Raw genomic sequence first — 25,358 nt, 5'->3', positions numbered from 1 at the left:
AAAATATCAAAATAGTTGGGAGGATTTCAGCCAAATACATTAGACCTGCATTTGCTCCAGTAGTTTCTCTTACTGACTCAAATCAGGATCTTTATTGAAAGAGAAAGATTAAAAGGAAAAAATATTAAAAAGCAACTTTTTCTCAGTGTTAATCAGAGTTTAGTTTGATTTTTTAATTAAAGCTTACAAGAATCTCAGGGTTTTTTTACTACTGAATACTTTGCTTTCCTATGGACTTGGAATTTTTATTGTATTCTATTTCTACAACTATTTGTTTCAGGTTTCTTATTGAAAACAGATCTCCACAAATAACAAACTGGTCCCTGACTTTTTTTTTTTTTAAAGCATGGTTTTCTAAGCACTGTAAAAGCTACTGATGATTTTTTAAAAACCCCAGTTATTAAGTTCAGGTTAGTACACAAGGATCAACTGGTTTTCCACATTCTACCTACAAAAAAAAAGTATCTTTTTGCTGAGGCCGTTACAAATACAATTTACTTTTCTGCTATCCACTCCACAATGTTGCAGTGTAAGCTGTTTGATTTTTCTTTGTTTGCTTTTAAATGGGACAAATAACAGCACAACTTTTTCTAAGAGGTAAAGAAATGAGCCCATTTGCAACCTTAGATTCAAGTTACTCTGCATAGCACTAAACTGTATGTTGAAACACAGGAATACAGAAATTCAGTTACCCACTATCCTCCTCACTTCTTAAACCATTGTACCCTGAGAAACACCCACAGGGGGTTGGCACTTAACCCACAAGGACTTCTTTAGCACATAGCACATTCCTTTCTAGTGACTACTTGATCTTTTAGACAGTAAAAAAAAAAAAGTAATGAAATTTCTACTGGTTCTCTCCACTATTGCCGTGGTTGCAGTTTGAGAACTTAGAAGCGAATATTGAATTTCAGCATTTGTTAGTCCATATGGCACAGAATGTGGTGATTCTAAAACTAAAAAAGAAGTTATTTTGTGTTAATGACAAATGTTCCTTTGTATCTGTTCTGATGTGGATTGATCCGAATCAATGAAAATCAATGTAATGTAAAAGCAACAAATAAAAACTGTAGTCAAGAGGGAGCTCTGATCTTTAGCTTTCAGACTTTCTTTTTACATCTTACAATTATTTCTACTTTTAAAACATTAAAAGTGCAAGTAATTCATTACTAGGCATTCTTCTGTCCAAACCACACACAATTACAACATAATCCTCCATTACAAATGACTGATACCAGGAAACACGGTGCTCAGTTCATCCCTGGCTAAGTCAAATCACTGAGATGGCCCCAAGGGTGGATTTGGCTGACAGAATCCAATCAAACGCAGTCATTCCAGCTTATTCACTAGACAGAGAAGGATGGAGCTCTGTGATGGCTGGAAATCAACCATGACTCACAGATCCCCTACATTCATGGTTACCACCAAAAGTACTGAATAAATGGTTCAGTAAGAAGTATATGCAGTGAGTCTTTGCATAAACTGTCATAACCACATTGAAAAAAGATGTGTGGACAGACCTAGAGCAGAAGGTGCAGATCAGAAAATACCCAGTGGAATTCAAAACACAGTTTTATTTGTCTTTCCATACTGACACTGAAATTATTTAGCTGACTTATATAATGTGAGTAGGATGATGAGAAATGAAGAATAAAAAACAAGGGCAGAACCAGGTGAGAAAAGAGACAGATGATGGGATAGAAGAAGGCAACCTAGGAAGTTGTTCCTATACACTCTCAGGCTTGGATCATAAACCATTTTCCAATACTAGATATCTAATTTCCACTGCAGAAGATTAAATTATATTTCCCTTATATTTCTAGATTGAAGATGTGATCATATTCTTGTTATGCTTGTACCAAGTTTTTCAGCCTTTATACATGGGTCATATTTTACCAAGCTTTCATCACACTAAGTGCTTTCCTCTACATTTTCAACACTGTTCTGCATGCCTTGTTCTGTTTTAAAGTATTTTGCCCAAATCTTGCAGTACTGTTCCAACAAAGCCAAGCTGATGTCAAACAGAGCGAAATAATTGCCTCCCTTATCTTACAATGGATGTTTCTGGTATCATATCTGAGGACTACATTTGCTAACTCAGCAGGACCACAACAGCACTGATTCTCATTCTGGCTTTTATCCACAAGGATTCTAAGCTGCTCCTGAAGATGCTCACCACCTATACCTCATTTTGTAACCACAAGCAAAAGCACTTCTCTATATTAAATCTCACCTGCTGGAGGGCTTCAAATTCATCTAAAACAATTGGAACTACAACAATGTGTTTTTAACAGTCTGGTAATAATTAATAATTTTATAAAGTCAGAATCAGGGAACTAAGTAAAAACATTACACCTCCCTTTTTAAAGTAATCACCTTTCACTTTATCTTATGCTATATATAAACTTCTTTCATTATTTTTCATGATCCCTGGTATGAGTAATTTTGCAACACAGCCTTACTTGATAATCCCTTACTTTGTTACTCCTTTACACTCTTCCCTAGCCCTTTTCTTAAATTCATTTTTCTTTAGAATTCATCTCTGATTTCAAGTTCTATGAAGATAACCCACTGTCACCATAAGGATACCTTGTTATGCCTTCACCTTCAGAGAATCCCACAGTTCTTTAGCCACACTTTACTTACTATGTTATCTTTCCAAAAGCATTACTAGTTTTCCAAAGCCGTGAAGTTGGACAATCTTTTGATGTCCATTATTCCCATGGTCTTTTTCCCACCTCTCCCTCTTCTCCAAAAAGTTCATGTTACCATGTCATGATCACTTTCACACTAATTATCTTCTGGCTTCCTCAGCCCATTCTTCCTTGGCCACAATGAAATCTGAACTGATGGCTGCCTTAACATTTTAAACATGTACAGATAACATCAATCGAAGGAAATTTGTGAAGCTCCATCTGTGCCCCAACCCTATTTTCTCCACTGCAAGGAAATTAAAATCTTCCTTTATTTTAATTTCTTGTCTTTGGGGCATTTCTGTCCAAAAAAATGCACTTTCAAAAACAGTCTTCCTCAGTATCTCCGGCATATTTCCAGCCAAAAGTTTGTCCCTCACCTCTCCTCAGCTTCCGAGTGGGTACAGATGTTTTTTTAATATGCAACCAACACTATATTGCCTTTTTTGCATCCCTACCTGCCCTTCACAAAAAGTGTTCTCCTATATCAATGAGTAGTCTTGTGCTTTGCCAGACCATGACTTACAGCTTTTCATTAAACTACTGAATAAAAAATAAGTTTAAAAATAAATTAAAGAAATTATTTCTTAACAGCAAAACAACTAATTTGAATTTTCTGCTGAATTCTGCACCATTCCACGTCCAGGAAGAGTAGTTCATTGCTTTTTGTACTGATTTACATGTAAAAATAGTGAATACTTAGAAACTTGGAATTAGAATTAAATATATTGAGATGAGGGAATAAAATACTATGTTTCATTTGATTATAATTTTTTTAATATTCCAGTTTTCCAGAATAATTTATCTTTTCTTTACCTTTGGAATGGAGACAATTTTAAAACCATGAAATGTCCCACTAAAAGGGAAATATGGTTTCTAACTCTCTTTATACTCCCAGACCTACTGCTGCTGCTAATAAAGAAGCAGACACAAGTTCCTGGAGCACTGCTCCTGGTACAACAACATCCAAATTCAGTTTCAAGTATTGCTCTTGTACCTCTCCCACAGACACATGCCCTGGGCAAGGCACAGCATTTTATCAGAAAGGGCAAAAAAAGAGAAGGGGAAAATGAAAAATGTCATGAGGAGCCAACAGAAATGCTTAATGCCAGGTATGAAAGAGAAAGAAAAGAGAAAAATAAAAATAATAAAGAAAACTAGGGAGAAAAACAGGAAATAAATATCAAAAAAAACAGGGGTCATCTGTAACTGTGCCAGTCTTGCCAAAAGAAGCAGCAGCACATGTCTATCAAAGCTGGTGGGTCACTCCAGCCACCAAAGGTATAAACAGCAAAGGTTCAAGCAGAACACCAGATATGTTCTAACAGATCTTCCAAAACTGCAAGTCATTGACAACTCCCCACACAGGCAATGATAATAAAGTGCTTTGGACTATTCTGGAGACACAGCTAAGTATGTAATAGTCATCAGAAAAAGCTACCTGGCAATTTAACCCAGAATTTAGGTAGAATCAATGTCTAAATAAAAGCAAGAGATGATTTAGCATTTCTAGATGAATAAAAACAAAAATTGCAGATGATGGAAATCAAAAAGGGGGTGGGTAGTTAGAAAAAATTTTCCCTTTTTTCCTTCTAATCTCCACTACTTTTGACAGCTATTGCAATATTGGAACACCCTGTTTGAAACCAGAAAAGTGGGCACACAAATATATATTTTTAAGCAGTAAGTTTTTTTTTATCACTTTGGCTGCAAAGAGGACATATGAGGACATGATACCGCCTGAAAAGATCCATCCCTGTGTATTCTCTTACCCTAGAAAACCTGCCAGGTAATGGTTCAGCCTTCCAACTCCACACAGTAAATTTAACTCCCAATAAACAAGTCCTTTTCTAAATATGACCAAATCCTTTCTCAGCAGCAATGGCATCCAAACCGAACAGATATTTCAGCACAGATCTGGGTTATTGAAAACTAGCAAACAGGATTTTATTAGTACAGCTGTTTGTTCATTTGCTGAATAATTACCAGTCATATAGATTTACAGTTAGCTCATCCAAAGTTTGGAGGTCTTGCTTATCTAACAAAATTTAAGTGATAAAATTTGTTCTACCTCCAAAACTTAATTCCTATTTTACCACATGGGAAGGCACACAAGGGGAAAAAAATAACCAAACACAAATTTTTATCAGATTGTCAGTGCAAAGAGAGTAAAGTAGATTTAATTGAAGTAAGATAACAAAATCTCTTATTGAACGAATACCATGCTATATAGTCATGCTTCCTATAACAAGGTAAGTCCAAGTTTCAGGTTCTCATTGGCTTGAGGAGAAGCGGGAGACAGAGTACACTGTAAGGTGCTCTGGGTCAGCAGATCTCAGTAGCCTGAGCTGTCCAAAGCCCTTCAATGGTTCCCTGAAGTGCAAAAGCCCTGAAAAACCTGTTTATAATCCAGTGCTCTTCACACAAGGAACCTCCATGGAAAAAACTGTCCCTGTGCTCTCTTCCTGCTACTGCCCCTTCAATCAGTCAGCCCTACACCTCTCTTTCCTTGCAATGGGATCACTGGGTCACAGGGCGAACAGGGAAGTGTAGGGTCCTCAATCTGCACAGGACAAAAAAAAGACTGGCTAACGTTTTGCTCCATTTGCATAAAGGAGTTCTACTCTCAAGGAAACACATCAAAAAGAGCTGATTTGACTGTTGGGAATTAAAAGTTAATTCCACTCCACAAATCACAGTAAGAATCAGCATCATCTTTTCCATCAAATATTCATGCACTTCCCACTACCACTAATTGGAAACATGTACATGGAAAGCTTTATCACTCTGTCCTCTTGCTAGCAAGGGGGAATGCACACTTAAATAAGAAGCAAGCCCTAAGGAACCTCCAAATTTCTATAGACGCATCCACGGAGATGCTCAATGCACTTTCTGACAGTAGCTTTAAGCACGCACACAAATTCCAACACTTCTGTAAAAGAAAGGACAGCCATGACATTTCCTCTTCCTTCTGCCTGCAAAGATTTTTTTCCAAAGTTTTGTGAGTCTGAAAAGCTTCTCTAATTGTCTGTTTTGACTGAATTGCATTTTGAGGTATTTATAAATTATGTGCACTGATATTTTTCACTAGAAATTTACACTCTCAATTCACAGGCTGTTCTCATAGCTTCCCTACCTAGTCTTTAGCCACAAAGGAGAAAAAAACAAAAGCATCCAAAAGAGGAGCAGAACTGACACCCTGTGTGATTTGTTTGTGCGTGTATGAGTGTGCACACATTAGTGCACAAGTGCTGAAGGCTTTTATCACAATGTTTCAGATTCAGGCTTCGTGAAGTGAATTTTAACATCTGAACAATAACAGAAGCAGTAAAAAATTTACAAACACTCCCTCTCTATAAATGTTTAGGGAAATATGCACTGTATTATCTTTATGTGAATATAAACACTGACTCTCTGGGCATCTTGCTGATGTTTTGTAGTGGGTCATTACAGCACCTGACAAACCAGGAGGTGCTTAAATGTAAAAAGGACTAGAAAGAATTTATAAAGCCTTTCCAAGCAGGGATTTCACTTGCTTTCCCTAACCCCGATTTAATTACAGAGCCTGTCTACTGCCACAAAATACAATTTATAGTTACTATTAAAAGTTGCCTATCTAAAATTATTAGGTAGGTGCAAAGAAAGGAGGGAGAAATTAACAAAGGAATTGGCTATTAAATTAGAGGTTATGCATTTATAATATAAAAATAAGACACTGAATACTGTTCTTTTTAAATTATAAATTTTGCTATCTTTAAATAAATCATGATTAAAACAAGGAATCTATAAAATACTGCCATTTATCAGTGATTTATAAGTTACTATACATGGTACAACATTTCATTGTTTTTGAAACAAGAATCTGAACAGATTCTCATTAGGGCATCATGGCACTAAGGTAAAATAAATAATCTTTGTAGCAGGACAGGATCCCATTTGCTGCAGAGAGAAACATTACACTTTGAATTTCAGTTATTCTGGATGTTGGCCAACACACCAACACAGTTCTGCACTAGAGAAAGCCTGTGTGTCATGTAAATACATATTTGAATGGACTAAACTTGCAAAGGCTCTTTTCTCTCCTGGCATCTGTACGCAGGCTTTCACAGCAGTGGAGGGTGAGCTTCTGCCAGAGACATGCCTGTGTTTGAGATTTCTTTTGAGATACTCTCTGCTTCCTAAATAGCTAATGAAGTAGTGTCAGCAGGGAGGCAAAAGCAAGTCTCCCAGCTGCTCTGAGGTATATTGGAAGCTTTATCTTGACCGCCGGTGTTCAACCTATGCAAATTCAACTAAGACAGACAAGCAGTGACACCACAGAGTCTGAACTTTGTGCCATTCAAAAAGCAAAAATGCTACACGTATGCTCAGTTTGGTGTGTCAAAACATATGAAACAAAAGATGATGATGAGTGAATGTAGCGAGCTGTGTTTTCTCTTTTGACTTTCTTACCTCATTTACATAGACCCAGTGACTATCCTTTGATGCAAGGTTGGTTTCCACAGCCTACAAAAATAAAAAGAAACATAATAATAAAAATAAATAAAACATGGAAAATATATTCCAGAAAGAACTTATATAAAAATGTACTATAAAGCTAATTTTGATTGTTTTCATTGCTACTGATATTGTTTCAGTATAGTTCTTTTCATCTCTTCCTCTGCTGCTTCATGGAACAGTAACTAATTGGTGGCAGCCACCTTTCTCTGACTTCAGTTCCTAAACCAAAGGACCCTGACTGTGCCCATGTACCACAAAAGCACACTGGGGCAGGTTGGTACATCAGCATAAGGGATCCTGTGATGAATAACTGCATAGAACATGCAGTTCAGGAGATCTACCTTCTCGATGATAAATCTAACGATCCTCCTCAGCTGGGTTTCTTTTCAATATGCCTCCCAAAATATATTGTCTCTGGCTCATTATACCTCTGATAGTTTATCTGTTAACTAACCTAGTTAATTAAAAACACGACAGTGAGATGCTGAAGTTCACACATTTATATGAGAGTTCATCCTCTCCTCACACTTACATAAGGCTCAAGACAAAGTTATTATTTGCATGGTCATGTTACTGTGTTCCTGGTATGGACTTAGGATGTTTCTTTATAATATGTAGTAGTTATCCATCTCAGCAGTTTGCATATTTATCCATACATGTATAATCCACTGTGAAGCTAAAACTGGAGAAGATTGCACTACTAGTACTGAGAGAGAACCTCAGTTGAAGGATCTCACAATAAAAACACAAGTTCCTAAGTGTCCCCTTTGTTTGACATAGATAAGCTCACTTCAAGACACTTAATAGTCTAATAAAATGATAGCAAGCATGGAGAGATGTACACTACACTGCCAGTGATATTGTTAATGTCCTGCTTAATACATGGTTAAACAATTACTGCAGTGTGTTCATCTCTGCTAATAAAACAGTGCACACATGTATTTCAGCGGGCAGTTCATTACACGGTTTTGAGTGTTCCTGCCTTCAACCACTTCTTTCTTCTGTGCCAGTATGACCCCATTTATTGAACAGATATTCTTATCTCTCTGTTATAAATGGCCCTATGAATCACTGAAATGAAGCCAGTTTAAAAAAAAAACCTGCAAACAAATACAAACGAGCAAAATACTTCCAGTTACTGGTTTTTAACCTGGATAATTTCCACAGTACGTCAAAAAAAGACTGCAGGGGTACTCAGAGGCTCTGTAGACTGTAGCACTGGGCTGAGCAGGAACATCATCAACCACCTTCCTCTTCAGAACACATTTGCATAATAAGCCTCTCAGATATTTAGTGTCAGATGGGATGAATCACCTTCTTTTACGACACTGACTACAGATGACTGGCTTAGAATAAACGCCCACGACTTCTAAGGCTGCACTGGAATGACAAGAAATCCATCCTTGATATAGGCTAAGGGGTATCTCATTCCTTCAAAAATATGAGGTAAAACTTCACTAAGTAGCCAACACCAGCATCTTTAACATTAATCTTAGCTTACACTGTGTCCTTAAAAAAGGTATAAATTACTCGCCGAAGTAACTGTTTTAAAATTTTACTCATTTGTGTAGTCCACACAACCACAAGAGAAAATTGTGGGCAACACACATATCTCCCTCTGTTTCTCATGTTCCCAGACTGAAATACACCTTTAAAGAGACAAAAATCCCAAGAGAAACCACAAACTCATTGCAAGAGGAAAATCAACACAGACAGAACACAGTAATTCTCTTTATCATGAAGAGCATCATCCCCTTGCTAATTGCCTCCCTCGCATTTCTTTTAAGCTGGGAGGGACATTAAGCTGACCACCTGAGGAACAGCAGCTCTTAGGAAAGATAGCAGTGATGAACAGGAGGGCAAAAATGTGTACATTTTCTCCCTATTCACCTCCCAAATATATCCAGACAAAGCCAAAGTAGCCAGGTGCTGTAACATAGAGAGAAAGAGCAAAGTGCTGCTAGCATTAGCAAAGCAGAATTAAATAATGCTCAGGTGCAGAGTTATTGCACTGGCTACATTTAGTGATTCATCTGCAACAGTGAGCAATTTGTATGAATAAATGCTCAGTCTGGGGAGACACAAGAGCCAGGAAATTTGAAATGAATTATCGTATCTCATTCTTCTGGGTTCACATATCTGGGCCAAAGTTTTTAAAATGAGGTGCCTAAATTTAGGCTGTTAAAGAGTTTATCTTTAGTCGTCAGAGTGCCAGACCACTCAGTGCTCCTCCTACAGAGCCAATGGCTCTGCATTCTAATAGCTTGAAATGTATTTAGAAACATCACCGTAGGTAGTCAAGTCTGAATGGCTCTAAATATCTTCTGTTCAGAACTACAACACATAGCCTGAACTGCTACTCAGAAATGAAAATGTGCTGGGAGAGAGCTGAAACTTCCTGCATTTTGTACCATATTTACAGACTTGCAATCCAAAGAAATCTTTTTAAAAACCGTATTGAAATACAGCTCTCAGGTTTCAACTTTCTGATATCACCAGTCTATTGCCAGAGGCTCATGAAAGTTAAGCAGTGTGAAAAGCAAGGTCCTGCAGACCTGTGTTATCATAACGAAATTTATTGAGAATTCTCAAAGTAAGAAAGAAGTTAATGTTTATAACTTAGTGAGGTTTTTTTACTTTAAAGAGGAAAAAGATACTTGGGAAATTATGGTCACCCATTTTTAATTATTTAAACTGTTCAGGATCTTGCCAATTGCTTGAGATTGTGTCCATCCATTCAAAAAGAAAACAAATTGTCTATGAAACATCCTTGAAGGACCTATTCCATCCTACTTGATAAATGTACCCTATATAAAGAAAGTAGGCTATGAATTTGTGAGATTACTCTGCCTGAGTAAAAGCATTGCCATCTATTGGGGAAGGATTTACAGGTTAAAGTATGCCATAGTTTTGTATGGAAAAAATATTAATATAGGTGTAAAATGCCCTAGTTTTTTTTATACTTTCTATGTAGATGGGGGTCTGGGTGACACTTGGGAGTAATGTTTCAAAACACTTCTATCAAATAGAAAATCTGCTTTTGAGATAAACAGCACAATGGAAATTAAAGAGCATCCATCTTTCATTTGTTTCATCTCAGAGTAGTAAATAAATTCTAAAAATCTGGGAAAAAAGGAGGTTTGAGACTGTGCCCTTCTTCCTCCCCAGCTACCTTTCAAGAGCCAAATGTAAAATGCAGAACCCACACAAGAGAATTGTAATTCACTCAGTGCACTGCTACAAGTGACAACATATATAAACTACACTATCAGAATCAGGCCAGAACTAGAAGATGGGAAGGGGAGCAGTGAATGCAGGAAACTGTTTAATTTCTCACTAGTAACCATTTGCAATAGAAATGAAAAAGGAAGAAACTGAAAATCAAAATACAAGCATTAAGATTTCAGATCTCATAGCAACACTGATAAAAGGGTAAGAAGCCTCATGAAACATAATCAAAGATAGTTTACATATGTAGTTTTGTTTACTTTTAAACATATAACTTAAAATAATTTACTGTCAATAATCCATGAAAACATTTTTTATTGGAATCTAGTGGAAAACAAATATTTACATTGCCTTTATGAAAAAGTAACTCGGTTCATTATTTTATCTAATGGCAGTTGCAGGATTGAATAAGTCAGGAAAGTAAGCAATAAATACTGCTATATTCAGAAATAATTTTGCAGAGGGAAAAAGGAAAAAAGAAACAGAAACAATCCTTTCTTGACCTTCTCAAAAAATCTAAAACTGAAAACCTCTCCAAGCATTTAATGGCTGGCCAGTAATAGGGAAGGCTCTTTTCCACAATACCTGGCTGCTTTGCCAGGGCCAGCACCTTGCTGTTAACAGCAAAAAGCTGCATAAAGAGAGATGCAGGCATGAGTGGCTGGACACAACTGAGAGAAGATGCTGGGTGTTCAAACAGACCTGGGCAGGCTGTGCTCCAGTGACAGCAGGATGTGCTGAAGAGTCCAGAATGACATGCAGCAGTGTTATAGTTACAAACCTGTTGTCTCCTCCCTGTGCACCCAGGGGAACAAGCAGTAGGGATGTCTGCAAGCCCTGCAACCAGCCCTGGGATCCCAGAAGGAAATGTCTTGCAGATGGCAAACACAGATGTTCCTGTTGTGTCTCAATTTTTGGAAACAAAGGTTGCCACTCTGAAATCCATGATATAAAAGAACCAGCAGACTGTTTTGCTAGGGGGGATACCAAAGTAGCAAAAGTTATTATTTGCACATCCTGTAACTTAATGGTGAGGATAAAGAGCATCATAGCTTTCCACAATGAAAAAAAAAGCTGAGGGCAAACTGGGGACTTCACAGAAAATAATTTGAAAAGGGTGTCCAAAGAAACACTGGAAGAACTCAAAACCAAATCTCTTGCAAACTGCAATGGTTTAATCCCAGCCAGCAACTAAGTACCATGCAGCAACTTGCTCACCTCCCTCACCTCTCCTAGAGGAATAGGGAATAGAATCAGGAAAAAAAGAAAAAGGTAAAACCTGTGGGTTAAGAACAGTTTAATAACAACAACAACAAAAAATATTTGAAAAATAACTGTAACGAAAAAGGACAGAACAAAAAGACAGAGAAAAATAAGCCCCAGAATGACAATGATGCACAATACAGTTCCTCCTCACCTGCCGACCAATGCCCAACCCATTCCTGAGCAGCCACCAGTGCTCCCAGCCAACCCTCCCCAGTTTATATACTGGGCATGATGCTCTATGCTGTGGAATGTGCCTTTGGCTGCTTTGGGTTCATGTCCTGGCCATGCTCCCTCCTGGCTCCTCACGCACCTCCTCATGGGCAGAGCAGGAAACTGAAAAGTCTTTGATTTGGAGTGAGTGCCCCTTAGCAACAACTACAACATCAGGGTGTTAGCAGTGTTGCTCTCACAGTGAACACAAAACACAGCACTGAACAGCTACTAGGAAGAAAAATTAACTCTATCCCAGCTGAAAGCAGGGCACAGCACGAAGTGATGACTAATTACAGCTGTCATCAGGGAGCAGATGCACTGCATTGCAGTGAGTGCTCCCTGTCACCCATCGTCCCTCGACCACAGCTCTGGGCCTCAGTCTCTGTTACAAAATTCCTCCTCTACAGCTGCATTCCCACTGCAGACCCCCCCTGCAGACCCCTGCCATGCAGACAGATCATGGCCAGCCCCAGGGTGCCTATATTAAGGAATATTCCCTGTCTGAGCACCCAGGACACTGTGGCTGTCACACTCACAGCACCTGAGTGACCAGCTGGGGGACAGAGGCCCCTTCCCACCTGCACCCCCACACTCACACAGACCAGGTTTCCTTACTGCCTCAGTCACAGGTTTCCCATGGTAGTGTCTCAGACATCCCAAACCTTAAAATGATTTAATCTTGGCACAATAGCAAAATAACAACAGCCTGAGCTGGTGCATCTCAGGAGAGACCACAAACGAAGGAATCACTGAGTTTTATCCCCTCACAGTGTAAGGAAGAGAAAGTCTGGGGGTCATTAGCTTCTGCCACGTCCCTCAGTGTCCCTCAGCTGGCCAGCCCCAAGCCCCTGGGCCCCTTGTTGTGCCAAGAACTGTCAGTTCAGGCCCTCTGGTCTCTGGCTCCCACCCAGAGCTCCTGAACCAAACGTCTTCCTCAGCACTGAGAGCAAAACCCAGGCACAGAACTGCTGCCCATGGAGCGTCTGAGCAAACAGCCTGCAGAACAGCTGAGCTCCTAGAGAACAGCAAGGCAAAGACAGATAAACCCATTCTTTACTTTTTCTAACTTATTTTTAATTATTATTCATAAAGAAGGTGAGCAAAGGAGGGCTTGGAGAAGTAGTCGTGCCTAAATCTCAGCTCTTTGCAAATCTTTCATAAGGGATCAGTCTCATTAATTCATTACCTGCTCCATTTACATTTGCCCCGAATAGGTGTCAAAAGAAAACTGTTTCCAGCTCTTGTCCCAAGTAAGTTTGCTTCCAAAAGGAGCTTTTTTTTTTTCTTTTTCCCTTCCCATCTTTGGATAAATTATTTGTCTACTGCATTTTCTGTACCCCATCCACCAAGAATAAGAAAAAAATTTAGAACCACTTTGAAATCTTCTGTAGCAAAACTGCAGTACAGCAGAAAAAAAAGTCACTCTCTTCTGTATATAATTTTGTAACCTGAGTCAAACTTAGGTCCAGCTGCTGGGTTTCATGCAGGAGATAGATTTGGATTTTTAAAAACAGCTTTGTTCTTGATTTGAATGTCCAGGAAAACATCCTGAGACTCAGGAAACTGGTTTTGATCCCAAAGAAGAGCTACAGACCAAGTTTCCACTGCAATACAACTGACAGTAATTAATTGGACAATATCAAAGTGCACCTGTTTATCTGGGAAGCTTTGTATATGTCTTGGATACAAATAAGTTAAGATAACACATATAAAAAAGTCAATTTTGGTAGAACAGATGGGTTCATTCTATATCCCCTAGATACCCAACTTATATTTAGAAAGCTCTTCAATTAAAATAGTGCAGTTCTTGTCCAAGTGTGACTTGCATAGGTAATAGCACTTCACATAAAAACAGCTTCTCTGTACCAGTGACTGAGATTTTGTACTTCCCTAGAATCTTCTTTCCTTTGTATTTTAAATAAATAACTCTTGGCTCAGTATCTCCAGAGGAGCATTATTAGATCAAAAATAAAGCATTACTAGCCTCAACAAATAATTTATATATAAATATCAAAATTTTTATAGCATACTAAAGAGCATTCCAAACTGATACTATTTCTATAGCTTAATTGTTAACAGTACCATTAGAACAGAATTTAAAACAAAAATTTCCAGTACAACATCCCAGCTCTAGATAAAACTTTATAAAACTAAGATAATTCAGACTAAGAATCTTGATGATAAAAACTCAGTTTCAGTAAACTGGATCAAGCCTGTAGGTTCATTTTTATTACTTAATACAGGCTAACTAAAATTTCTAAATATTATTTCACAGTGGAATATGAAAATTTTTCCTCTCTAAACAGTAAAATGGGAATTTAAAGAGTTTCCATGATGTATTTTTGCAGATAGAAAATTCCCTGAAACTGTCCCTTTCTAACTGAATCTCATTTTCCAGCAATTTGAACTTTTACTAAAAAAAAATCCAGAAATTCCATATTCTTCCTTCTTTCTGAAGTTATTCCCAGAACTGCGTATGTACATGTTTTTTCCAAAGCACCAAGCAGGCTCACCTGTGTTTCCCTGATCACCATACTGATGGAATGATGGAATTCATTTTACCACACTTACACCAGAAGCTGCCAGTTTTGACTCCTGGTACACAGGAGCTTCCTACAAGCCATCAATGAACCACAAGCATAGCACGCCTTTAGCACGCACATTTTTGATATTTCTCTATGTGTACGAATTCATTCTTGGTCTACACTCTAGAAACACGTTACTGACGGCCCTCTCTCAGCAGGGACCCTTTTTCAGTTTTGCAGTGTTACATCAAAACATAAAGCCTGATACCTCTGCAGAACTGCACTGCTGAGAAAAGCTGTTCTTCTCTCCGTGGTCCTGATGAAGCACAAGTAATAGCTGAAAGGCTATCATGAGATCTGGTGGCATTTTGACCATTCTAGGCTCCTCCATTAATACAAGCCTATAAACCAGGCATGTTCAGCCTGAATCTCCCACAAAAAGAGAGGCCAAATTGGTCATGGAGATCTCTATACTCTCATTAGTCTGAGTCAGCTCTCCAGGGTTCTTGCTCCCCATAAACTCTGTAATATTTCATTTGTGTTCTGTCCAAACGATATGCAATGGTCCTGTCTTGACCTCTATTTCAGTTCCTGCACGAGATAAACAAGTCAGCCTAATGGGGTGGGGAAGAAAGATAAAAAAGAAGGGTGGGAAGAAGGAAGAAAAAAAAAAGAAAAAAAAGGAGGAAAAAAATAAAATACATCCCTGATCAAACTCCCAAATACATGCACAACTGAACCCCATTTTTCGTTGTGAACAAGGGATTTCACACAAAGAAGAGTAAATTTGACCCAAACCTTCACCTGCTTTCAGCACAGACCCCTGGAGCAGATGAATGCTAATTAGAAGGTGTACCTGACAGTTTGCATTTATCAATACTATTTGATAACAACTCAAACCACAATATACAATTTAAAGTTTGCACTGCACTAGTTGCCGGTTACTTAGGTCATAGTTGATTGAAAAAAAATACACTGAAGGAAACCTACATAAAAGGTAAATGTTAATCAAGAGTACTACTGGAGATGAAAACTTCAGGAAGATTGTGAGAAGACCGCTGAAACTTCCTCGAGCTACACAGCTGTATTGTTCTTGAGTAACTGCTGTAATATATGTGGCACTGCCTATCGTTTTAGCCTTAATAATTTCGATGTAATGCACTGGGATTTCTGTTTAATCTGATTCCCATTTCATATGTAATGCTTATTACAGTCAATCTCCACTGCCATTCCATTTAGTGCACATTCCCCTGAACGATGCATGAAAATACTGCACATGGAACTCTTCCAAAAGCATTCAGTAAGAATATACTCTTGTACTCTTCAAAGCTCAAATGTCACACAGTGTTTATAAACATGGTAACTGCTGACCATTTAACTACATGGCACAGTAGTGACACTGGATAATTGCACAGCTGTCAGAAAGCAACATTTCTGTAAAGACATGAATGTAATGGTAACTAAGGAACAAAACCTCCCAGAAATATGGTACTTAAAATTTTACCACAGCCACATGCCAAGTTGAATTTGAAGACCTAATAAATCCTTTTAAAAGAATAACTAAATTTTGCTCACTTTGACACCACCTTTTTTTTTTTAATAATAGGTGCGTACATCTATATTCAATTTAAAAGCCTTCTGCTTTTTAGAGACATTTACAAAGAATTTTGTAATGTTTTGCTGAGAACTGTACACATGAGTCATACTCCAAAGAATAAACCAAAATTCATCAGAACTTCCCAGCACATGAAGTTTGGCTTTTTTTATTTATTTGATTCTCCGCCTATCTTCCAATATCAGAAGAAATTTCCATTGAAACAATATAGCAGTTTAAGTCTTCTGTTCGGAACGCCTACAGGGCATTGACTGGACATTGGTCTGAAGGTTAAAAATGCTTTTTCAGGCACAGACCCTGGGCAAAGAAACCCTTTTTTTAGCATGGAGGATTGTTCTGGGTCCTCATAACAGGCACTGTTCCACAGTCAGGGAAGAACACTTTCAGCGCATACCACCACTCCCATCCACTGTGTTTTCTCAGCTCTGCTCAGAGCAACAGCTTCAACTCCAGCTCCAGCCTGCAATTTCAACTACATCAAGTTTGCACAGAAGTTTCCAGAGTTTGATCTTTTTGCAGGTATAAACAGCAGATAGTAACTATTCCAATAAAGATGCAAATTTCTTACCTGACATGCACCCAACACCAAACAGCGAAAACACAACTTATACATTCCTAATTCCCCCTTTCAAAAGGTTCATACCTTCTTATGATAGCATGATAGCTGAAGCTCTGAGAGTCATGTATCACGAACTTTGAAATGAAAGCACCAGCTATTGCTTGAAGAGACCACATCAATTTTCAGGAACTTACAGTTTAATACTGATTTACTGCGTCTACTACAAAGTTGCCAACCACACTGCAAAGCTGTTATTTAATGTAGGTTATGGGGTTTTAAACTGTAGGAACTTGGAAAGATTTATCAATATCAAAGGTTACCCTGTCCAATATCCATATTTTCATCCATTCACATACATCCTATCTCTTCACTTAAATTTTTTTAAAATCATATCTTGTTTTAAAGGAAAGATGGCAATAGTCAGAATGAAACATAATCACTTTCCAAACAGTCTTTTTCTGCCTACAGGACTCTCCTGCTTTAAATTGCAAAATAAATACATAAATAAAGTCCTTACAGGTCTAAGGACCTTCTTGTCAGTCAGAGGGTACTTTACACGCACAAACAGTGCCACAGGCTGTGTGAGCATTAAAGAACACCTGAAAGATCACCTTAACCATCTCAAACCACAAGACTCTGGCTGGCCAGCCCTGCCAAGAGGAATGAATATTTGCTGTTCTTTACACTGCCTGGGGATACAGGCCTGCTGTGCATTTGCCAGCTGAGAGCTCTCAGGATGCTGGAGGAGGAGGGAAACTCTTGGGGAGCAGCAGCAATGGTGGTGTGGAAGGGGTCCCTCCCCCTCAGTATATCCGCAGTCTTAAAGACTTCATGCAAAGCCTTATGAGCCTATGAAGGGCACACAGAGGCAGCAGGCACCCAGCACGGTGTGCATGTACAGCTCATGCCAACGGCAAGCTGACACAAATAAATTCACTTTCTGTTCACAGATTTTTCCTTCAAGCAGATGTTCAAATATTCACCACTTGGGTCCAATCCTATGATGCTTTGCACCTATACTTTCCCAAAGCTTGCAGAGATACACTGGAAGCCCCACGGTGATCTCATTGCTGCCAGTCTGCATCAGCTTTATCTTTGGCAGCAAGAATGGTATTAAAAATATACATTACAGCAACAGGGCATGAGCAGATTTGACTGGAAAACATAATTACTTTCCTAAAGGCTTGCACACAGTTATTCAGAAGCGTATGGCAAAGTTACTAATTAAAAAAAACCACATATTTCATCCTTAGAAAAAACTTCTGCTTCATCTAACTAACACAAGCTCACACACTGTTTGTAAAGTTGTAGACAAATGGAGTTTTGAGATTGAACCTTTCCACACTGTCTGGGGTAACAGCTTATCTTCTGACTCAAGGGACATCTGCATACATTACAGATTATGCCTTGATTCTGCTCTTGAAACTAAGTAGTTTTTAGCATTTTAAGTAGTGACATTTTCCCCCCATTGTTTCTGAGGCAGAATTTAGACAAAACACAGATTTTTGTTAGAATTTTCATGTACCCAATTTTCTCTACATATCCAGAGGACGAAAAAAGGGAAACTAATAAGTTTCTAATTTTAAAATATGAGCTGGTTTGACTTGTGATATAGTACCCTTAGGACTGATTTCTATCATTCCATCCATGCAGGTGAAAGGATGCAGTGAAAGGATGCACAAGGGAAATTTCTATAAAGTTTAATTAAAGTAGCCTACACCTCACTGACAAAAAAAATAATGCCCACTGTCTGGTACATCATTTATGCAGGATAATTTATGTAGAGGACTATCAGTCTATGTTTTATACCTCTAATGATCTGCTTAGAGAGAAGAAAACCAGCCCCCAAATTTTACAGAATGTACAGTTTTAATTTAACAATTATGTTTGTGACAAGTTATGACTAGAAAACACAAAATTGTTTCAGCGTATATCCCACTAAAATGGACTCAAATTTCAGGCTAATATATGGAAGCATCCATCAAGTGTTAATTTCTTTTTCTGATGATGAAGTGACAGCAACCTATTGTGTAACACTACAACAAACAGTGCTGAACAGAGAATTTGGCATGAAATCCATCCTTCTTGAGGGAAAATCCATGGGAGATGGAAACAAGAACCAAGCCTACCAGCTCTATTCATAAGGTTTGTGCTGTGGTCATTTTTTCTCTGTTTGCAGAACCTATTTAAGCACACCAAGCCTTTGAGCAAGGCCATGCATTTGACCACACATTACAGGTTCCTTCAGCTGATTCTCTTCTCTGCAAAGAGAAACAGAGATGCTGCAGGGAGCAAACAGACAAGCAAATAAAGAGACCTAGAAGAACTTAGCAAGCACAGAGGAAGATAAAATCCAAGGGCTGAGACCTATGGGTGGTGAGGGCAACACAAAGAAGAATAAAAAACATACATGAAGAAGAGGGAAAAGAGGACAGGGGAGGTAGGAAGTAACCACAAACCACATGAAGGAAAACTAAACTTGAGAAGACTGGAGATTCACACAATCCCAGGAACTGTTCAATTGCATGAGAGACAAATTGCCCGGCCTGCCATCAGAGAGCCCAGAGGGAAGAGGTCAGCTAGCTAGGACAAGAAATACGGCCTGGAGACAGAAAAGAAATAATAAAGAAAGAGAAAAAAAAGTCTTTCTTCACTTAGGTCAGGTGTCACTGTTAAGTTCCTTCTGGATAAAGTGAGGGTTATATATAGGTGAGATAGATGTACAGTGCAAATTGAAGCAGGATGCAGCTAATGAAGAGGAACAGACGGATAAGACTTGTGATAGAAAGAAATGGTCAGCAAATGCAACAACTGAAAACTATTTTCATTAAGTGAACATTTCTTAGCTGATTCTTTTAGATAATACTTCAGTGTTGGGCTTGAGGGACTAAGTCTGAAACTAACAGAAGAAAATTAAATATTAAAAAGCATACAGGGCTTGCAGTCTCTAAAACTACTTTTAATTTGGAAGGCTATGAAAATTGTAATGAGGATATACTAACAGTCATTTCCAAAAAGGGCAGTGCAAGATGTAAAAACAGCAATAAGAAGAATACAAGTGTGGTGACATTTTATTCAGAAAGGGAGTGATACTTACCTAGTAAGATAAGAGACAACAAAAAATAAACAAGGATATCATGGAATCTATGTGAGGGAAGTAAAAAAAGATGTCTTGGGATAGCAGCCCTACAGTCAAACCTGAACACAGAAGAATAATCCTTACCCATTCAAATGTTCTGCAGGCGTGGTGCACATTTAATAAAACTTATATTCTTGAAGTCAGAGCATAATAATAATAATAATAATAATAATAAATCTTGTAAAAAAAGTGCAATCATTAGTTAAATGAAGCTAAGTACAGTCAAGGTTCCTAGCTTCACAACAGAGATCTTAAGAAATTCCAAGTTTCCTCTGCCATCCTTAGATTTTGAAATTTTCACCTATCCAATTTACTCAGCAGGCAGTCCTTTGGAACCTGAGAGCATTAGTTGCTTATTTAATATTATCAGCAATGAATCTGACCAATATTATCAAAGAAATTAAATACAACAGAAAACTAGGAAGTATGATAAATACACAGGTATTTAGAGAGCCTATAAAAAGCTATGATTTCTGAAGCCAGATAATATAATTATGCTTAAATTCACTACTATGAAAAAAAAAAAAAGTCATGCACTCAAGATAACAAAGAAAAGTCTATTATTTGAAACTTCACCAATTTCATTTGAAAAACACCGGGGTTGTTATTACAGATTCATTATCTGTGGTGTAGCAACCTGTACACCCATGAACAACCAGACCTTAAGATATATATAAATATAGCTGGATAGATAGGTATAGATTGATATATTCATGTAATAGATGGAATGCCATCAATAGAGTAAGAAACAAAGAGAGAGTCCTGAAGTCACTGGTAGGGTGAGAGTAGAGTTTAAGTTTGGACAGTTGAGTAGCATAATCATAACACAGTATGTTTCCTGTATTTCAAATGCTTTATTAAGGATCCCAAGAGAATAAAAAGAAATCATCCCACCTGCTCATGCAAACCAGGAGATCACTTCTTATCTTGTACCACTGAGATAGTACAGAAACCCAGCAGCAGCCTCCTGGGTTTTATGAGGAAGACATAAAAATATGGATTTTATGTGTTATAGACTACAGCAGAGCTGAAAGAGTTAATAACTGAGGCCCTGTTTCTCTTAGGAACTCAGGCATTCAAGGTTTAATATCTCAGATGTTGTAAATTGCATCTCCTGGAATTTGGCAAGCATCAGCTTCAACGTAATTTGTTTTTCTGAACCCAAATTGTTCTTAAAAGATTAAGGTGTTCTAATTTTTTAAAGCATTAAGTACAAAAGCAGTAATCGTTTACCATTGTGATAAGGACTGTCTACCATAATGTCTATTATTTACTAAAGCTTGACTGCTAAAGAAAAGGAACTCATTTTTCAAAGTCCATTTTTTAATGTAGCTGAATTGCTATATTCTGAATTTGGGGCTGAGAAAAGAAGAATGATTGCTTCAGTTCTGAAGAACCTGCACAGAAATAAATATGATTCAAGCAAGAATTAATAAAATAATATGGGATTAATATTAACTTCATTCAAGTCAAGGGGGACAAGATTTTATCCTCAGGAGTCTTTTGTCTATCAAATATTGCTTCCATTCCTAGAGAACTGATGGATTTAGAAGACTATTAAGACCCGGGTTGCCCAGGTGTGTTAGTAAAGTAAATCCATTAATAAGTCCTCATAAAAGACTATTTATTTAAAAAACAAACAAACAAACACCAAAAACCCCACACCAAAGCTAAGTAAAGAAACCTGGGACTCTGCTTTCTTGATGAAAGTAGGTATGGCAGAGTTCTGGGGAGGGGAAAAACCCACCACCATGATGTTCACATCAGGCTGATACCACTCCCACTTGGAGAAAACCAAGATGATATAGAAAGAGTTTTTTCAATAGAAAAGAGTAGGAAAAACCCCATAAATGCAGTATGACGAGAGCTCCTCTTGCAATTGGAAATTAGGGCAGAGAGATAAAGTGCATGATAAACATCACCCACATGTGACAGAATAAGGAGATCAAGTCACTCATCCTTGTTCAAGACCTTCAACAGCATTCTTGCTTCAAACCCTGGAATCTTTCTAGCCTTCAGTGGAAGTTTGTCACAGCAAAGGGTGTGCTGAACCTGCTGCTTTCTGCCCCAGAAGAAGCAAAAGAGAGCACACTCCTGGAGATACTGTCAGTGTTCCAGAGGCCCTGACCAGAAACACATCCTTACTGCTGGCTCACTTTTCAACTGCTTGAAAAGTGCTTTAGAGATGTGCTCTCCTAGCTGCACACATTTATCTGTACCTTTTACCACTCTCTTCATTAAACCTTTCAAACTCAAAACTAAAGCTTAGCTTATATCACCGCAAGTTTGCACTTGCCAATTCTACCCTTCTGTATCGCTCCTGCAGCTGCTCCTAAGTCTGGGGCTTGATTGATAATTGAACACTGGAAGGTAGTAGAAGGATTGTTCCTTCCTGAATCTGAAGCTCATAGCCAGAACTGTCAATCCATAATGCATACCTGCCCCTTCCCTGGGTAAATATCCACATTTGTGTTTGTCCACATTTTGTGTGGCTATGCTTCCACAAATATATATACATACCCACGTATCTGTCTGAGGACAGGCACTTAAAACAGAAAAAAAGGAAAATGGAAGGAAAAAATCAGGTCAGCAGCGACATCCAAAGCATGAAGGGTATTTTAAAAAAACTCATATTCTCACCACACCAAATGGAGACTCAAAAATTTGCTCCTGGATTTATCATAAAATTCCTGGGAAAATATGAGCAAATTTTCTCAAGTTTGATGTAAATTGATAGTATACCTGTGCATTTTGATAGATACAAACACATATACTAATACATAAAATGTTGCAAATCTAGGACTGACACAGGTAGGAAAACCACTGTTGCAACTTTTCAGGGATCATAAAGAACAGCAGGATTGTATTAATAGCTATGTTAACAAGTGAGGAATGTTTGCACGTGTCTTGGCCATTGATGTTTTGCTATATCTAAGTAGGATTTATTGGTCAAAGTATGCACTTACCTGGAACTCCAATGTAAATTATTACAGCACACTGTTTCTTTCTGTTCTACTTATGTGTCATGCATTCACTCCCTTCTGTGGCTTAAGGAAACTGCAAACAGAGGAGGGCAGTCCTTTTGAAATGGTTTGAATAAATACATTTTTATGTCACCGTTTGTTGGCTCCTGGGAGAGAGATGCCTCTCCCATCCAGGGCGACACTTCCGGGACACGTGGCAAGGAGCCGTTCCCCCCCACTAGATTTGCTCATGCCTTGCCTTTGAGAGCACATTTCAGCACTTCACCTGGCTGTGTCAGATGAGATAGCACATGGCTGAGCTCTGTGCAAATTGCCTCTTACAGCAGCCTCATACCATGCTCAGACATCACCCTCCCTCACCTCCCATTGTTCCCTGCTTCTTTTCATTAAGTCTGTTCAGCAATTCTCTCTAAAATCTGTGTCTTGGCTGTCTCTCTGTCAGCTGATTCCTTCCTGTCCCTCTCAACAAGCACAAGACATTACTCACCTGTCTGTGCTGCACAGCTGAAACAGAAAAACTATCAGTCAAGTGAGAAGACTGCAGCACGCTCCTACACCATTATTTTGCTTTCCCTTAGCTACTCTGTACTCCTATTCCACAGGAAGATTTATTTCCCAAATTAATTAAAAGTACACAGCCTGTCTTTCTTCTGAAACTCTCACCAGCTATTTACTCCCTTCCAAACCCAGAGACAGATGGAGCTGTGTGCCCCCAGCTGTAGATAAACCTCTACAAACATAAAACTCTTCCTTCCCCTCTACAGCATCTCTAGCCCCATGTGTCCCCAGACAGATTGAAGAGTCTGCTGCAGCTGTGTGAAAACTCTAGACTCTAGGTTCTCCTGCTCTTTTGAAAATGAAAGGCCACCTGGAATTTTGAGCTATGTGTCTCTTGTTTTCTGGGTCTTGCCTAAATAAGGTATACTAGGCCCAGTAAGGTGTACGCAAAAAAATGAATTTGTAACAAACATTCATTTACTCAGTAGTTTTGGTTACTCCAACACCTGCTCTCCTTGTACTCTAGTCTTCTTGCCCAGAGACTTCTGTCTCTGTTCTTGGGATGGAGTCAATGACAGGATTCCTCAGTCCTCACCCTCTTTTGTTCAGAGATATGACCTTACACCACCTGAAACTGCACTGTGGGAAATGAACAAGCAGAACAAGTCTTCACTAGCTTACAAAAACCAAACAAAATTATTTTCTACTCCATCTACCTTTCCAGTTAAAAGAATGAGGTAGACACTTCTTTCATTGGGGTCAGTAAACAGCAAATAGACACTGCAGTTTGTCATTTAGCATAACTACAGATCCTTAGATGTAGTTGAGGAAAAGGTATGCCAACATGGGTATATGCTCTGCCAAATACCCTCTTACAACAGGGTCCACCTTTCAGCCAAGCCAAGTGCCAGAAATTTGCCAGAAAAACCCTACTTGTTCAAAAAAACCCTAAAACAGCAACAACAACCAAAACTACTAAATGGCACTCTTACACAATCCTCATTTGAAATTCCACTGCTGGAACCTGTGGTAGACTAAGAGCAATCAAAAAAGAATCTTGGGATGGATTTTTAACTGTTTTGTTCCTGTAGTTTATAGATAACTAGGACATCACATGGCTTTCACAACCTTCACATTGGCCTCAAAACTTCTCTGTGACTACTCAGCATTATTAATTAACAAAACTTGAACTTCCGTTTAGTAACTGATTATGAATTGCTGAATATACTGATGCTTCTCAAGCTCTGCTTTTGAACTCCATGTCTGCATAGCTTGGGAAACCACTACATAAAATCTTGAGCTTTCCTATTCCATCCTATTTGCCAAGCAAGGCTCAAAACCTGTCTCAGATGAATAATTGTAGTAATAACTGAAATAAACTGAAATGTCTTGTTTTTATCACTGCTTGAATTACTACCACAGAAAATGAGGAGCCTTGGGAAAAAAAAAAGATGTTAGAAGCATCTGTCTGATGCAAAAATCAAAGTTCCTTCAATGTTTTAAGTAAAGTGACAGCAACTCAAAAATGGCTATGAATTTTCAGTATCATACTTTTAAAACCAATAGGATTTAAAATGCATGACTAATTGGGCTGATACAAATTCCCCTTTTGAATTTACATGTGTAAATGTTTGCAGAATTACACAAGTAATTATGCCACCCTTAGCTACATGATATACATCATATACAGTCTGGATAAGATAGAAACATTGAAAAATTAGTGATCAATCTTTAGAACAAGATTTCCTTTTTGAGTAATCCTATGACAAGCATGAGTAAAAGGACAAAAATCAGAAAAAATCACCACCACTCCTTCCATCTGAGTGTGTCAAAGGCAGAGAGTGAATAAATACCATGTGGTATTTTCAGAGCAAGGCAAGACCTGTCAGCTTTTCCTCAACCTCCACCCTCTGACAGAGCTGACAATGTGTTGCCAGCACCAAAGTGCTTTCAGAAGAGCCATCATCTTCCCTCTCTCTCCCAGACAGGACTGCAACACTGAAAGCCTTTGTGCCACATACAACTCCAGGCTGAGGAGACAGACTCGATATCAGGAGCTGTGTTTGATGCAGAAAGAGCAATAATTGAAATTTCCACCCTTGTTTAAACAGAGAGCAGTGGGGATGGCTGAGAAGAGA

The 25,358-nt window shown here is 38.4% G+C and overlaps 1 protein-coding gene across 1 annotated transcript in view; it reads right to left on the bottom strand.

Moving 5' to 3' along the window:
* The window catches only part of GRID1 (glutamate ionotropic receptor delta type subunit 1), a 478,229-nt gene that overhangs the window by 105,666 nt on the left and 347,205 nt on the right, over positions 1–25,358 (bottom strand). Inside the window, exons 8-10 of the mRNA XM_005417309.2 lie at positions 23,461–23,480; positions 22,735–22,741; positions 7,146–7,199 (exon numbers count right to left, since the gene is read on the bottom strand). Coding sequence (XP_005417366.1) covers positions 7,146–7,199; positions 22,735–22,741; positions 23,461–23,480 — 81 coding nt within the window. The remainder of the gene's footprint in view (positions 1–7,145; positions 7,200–22,734; positions 22,742–23,460; positions 23,481–25,358) is intronic.

This window comes from Geospiza fortis, unplaced genomic scaffold (assembly GCF_000277835.1).
Source record: "Geospiza fortis unplaced genomic scaffold, GeoFor_1.0 scaffold130, whole genome shotgun sequence".
In the NCBI taxonomy this organism is placed as follows: domain Eukaryota; kingdom Metazoa; phylum Chordata; class Aves; order Passeriformes; family Thraupidae; genus Geospiza; species Geospiza fortis.
Note: the sequence above shows the minus strand (reverse complement) of the source record. Positions and strands in the feature narration are given on the sequence as shown.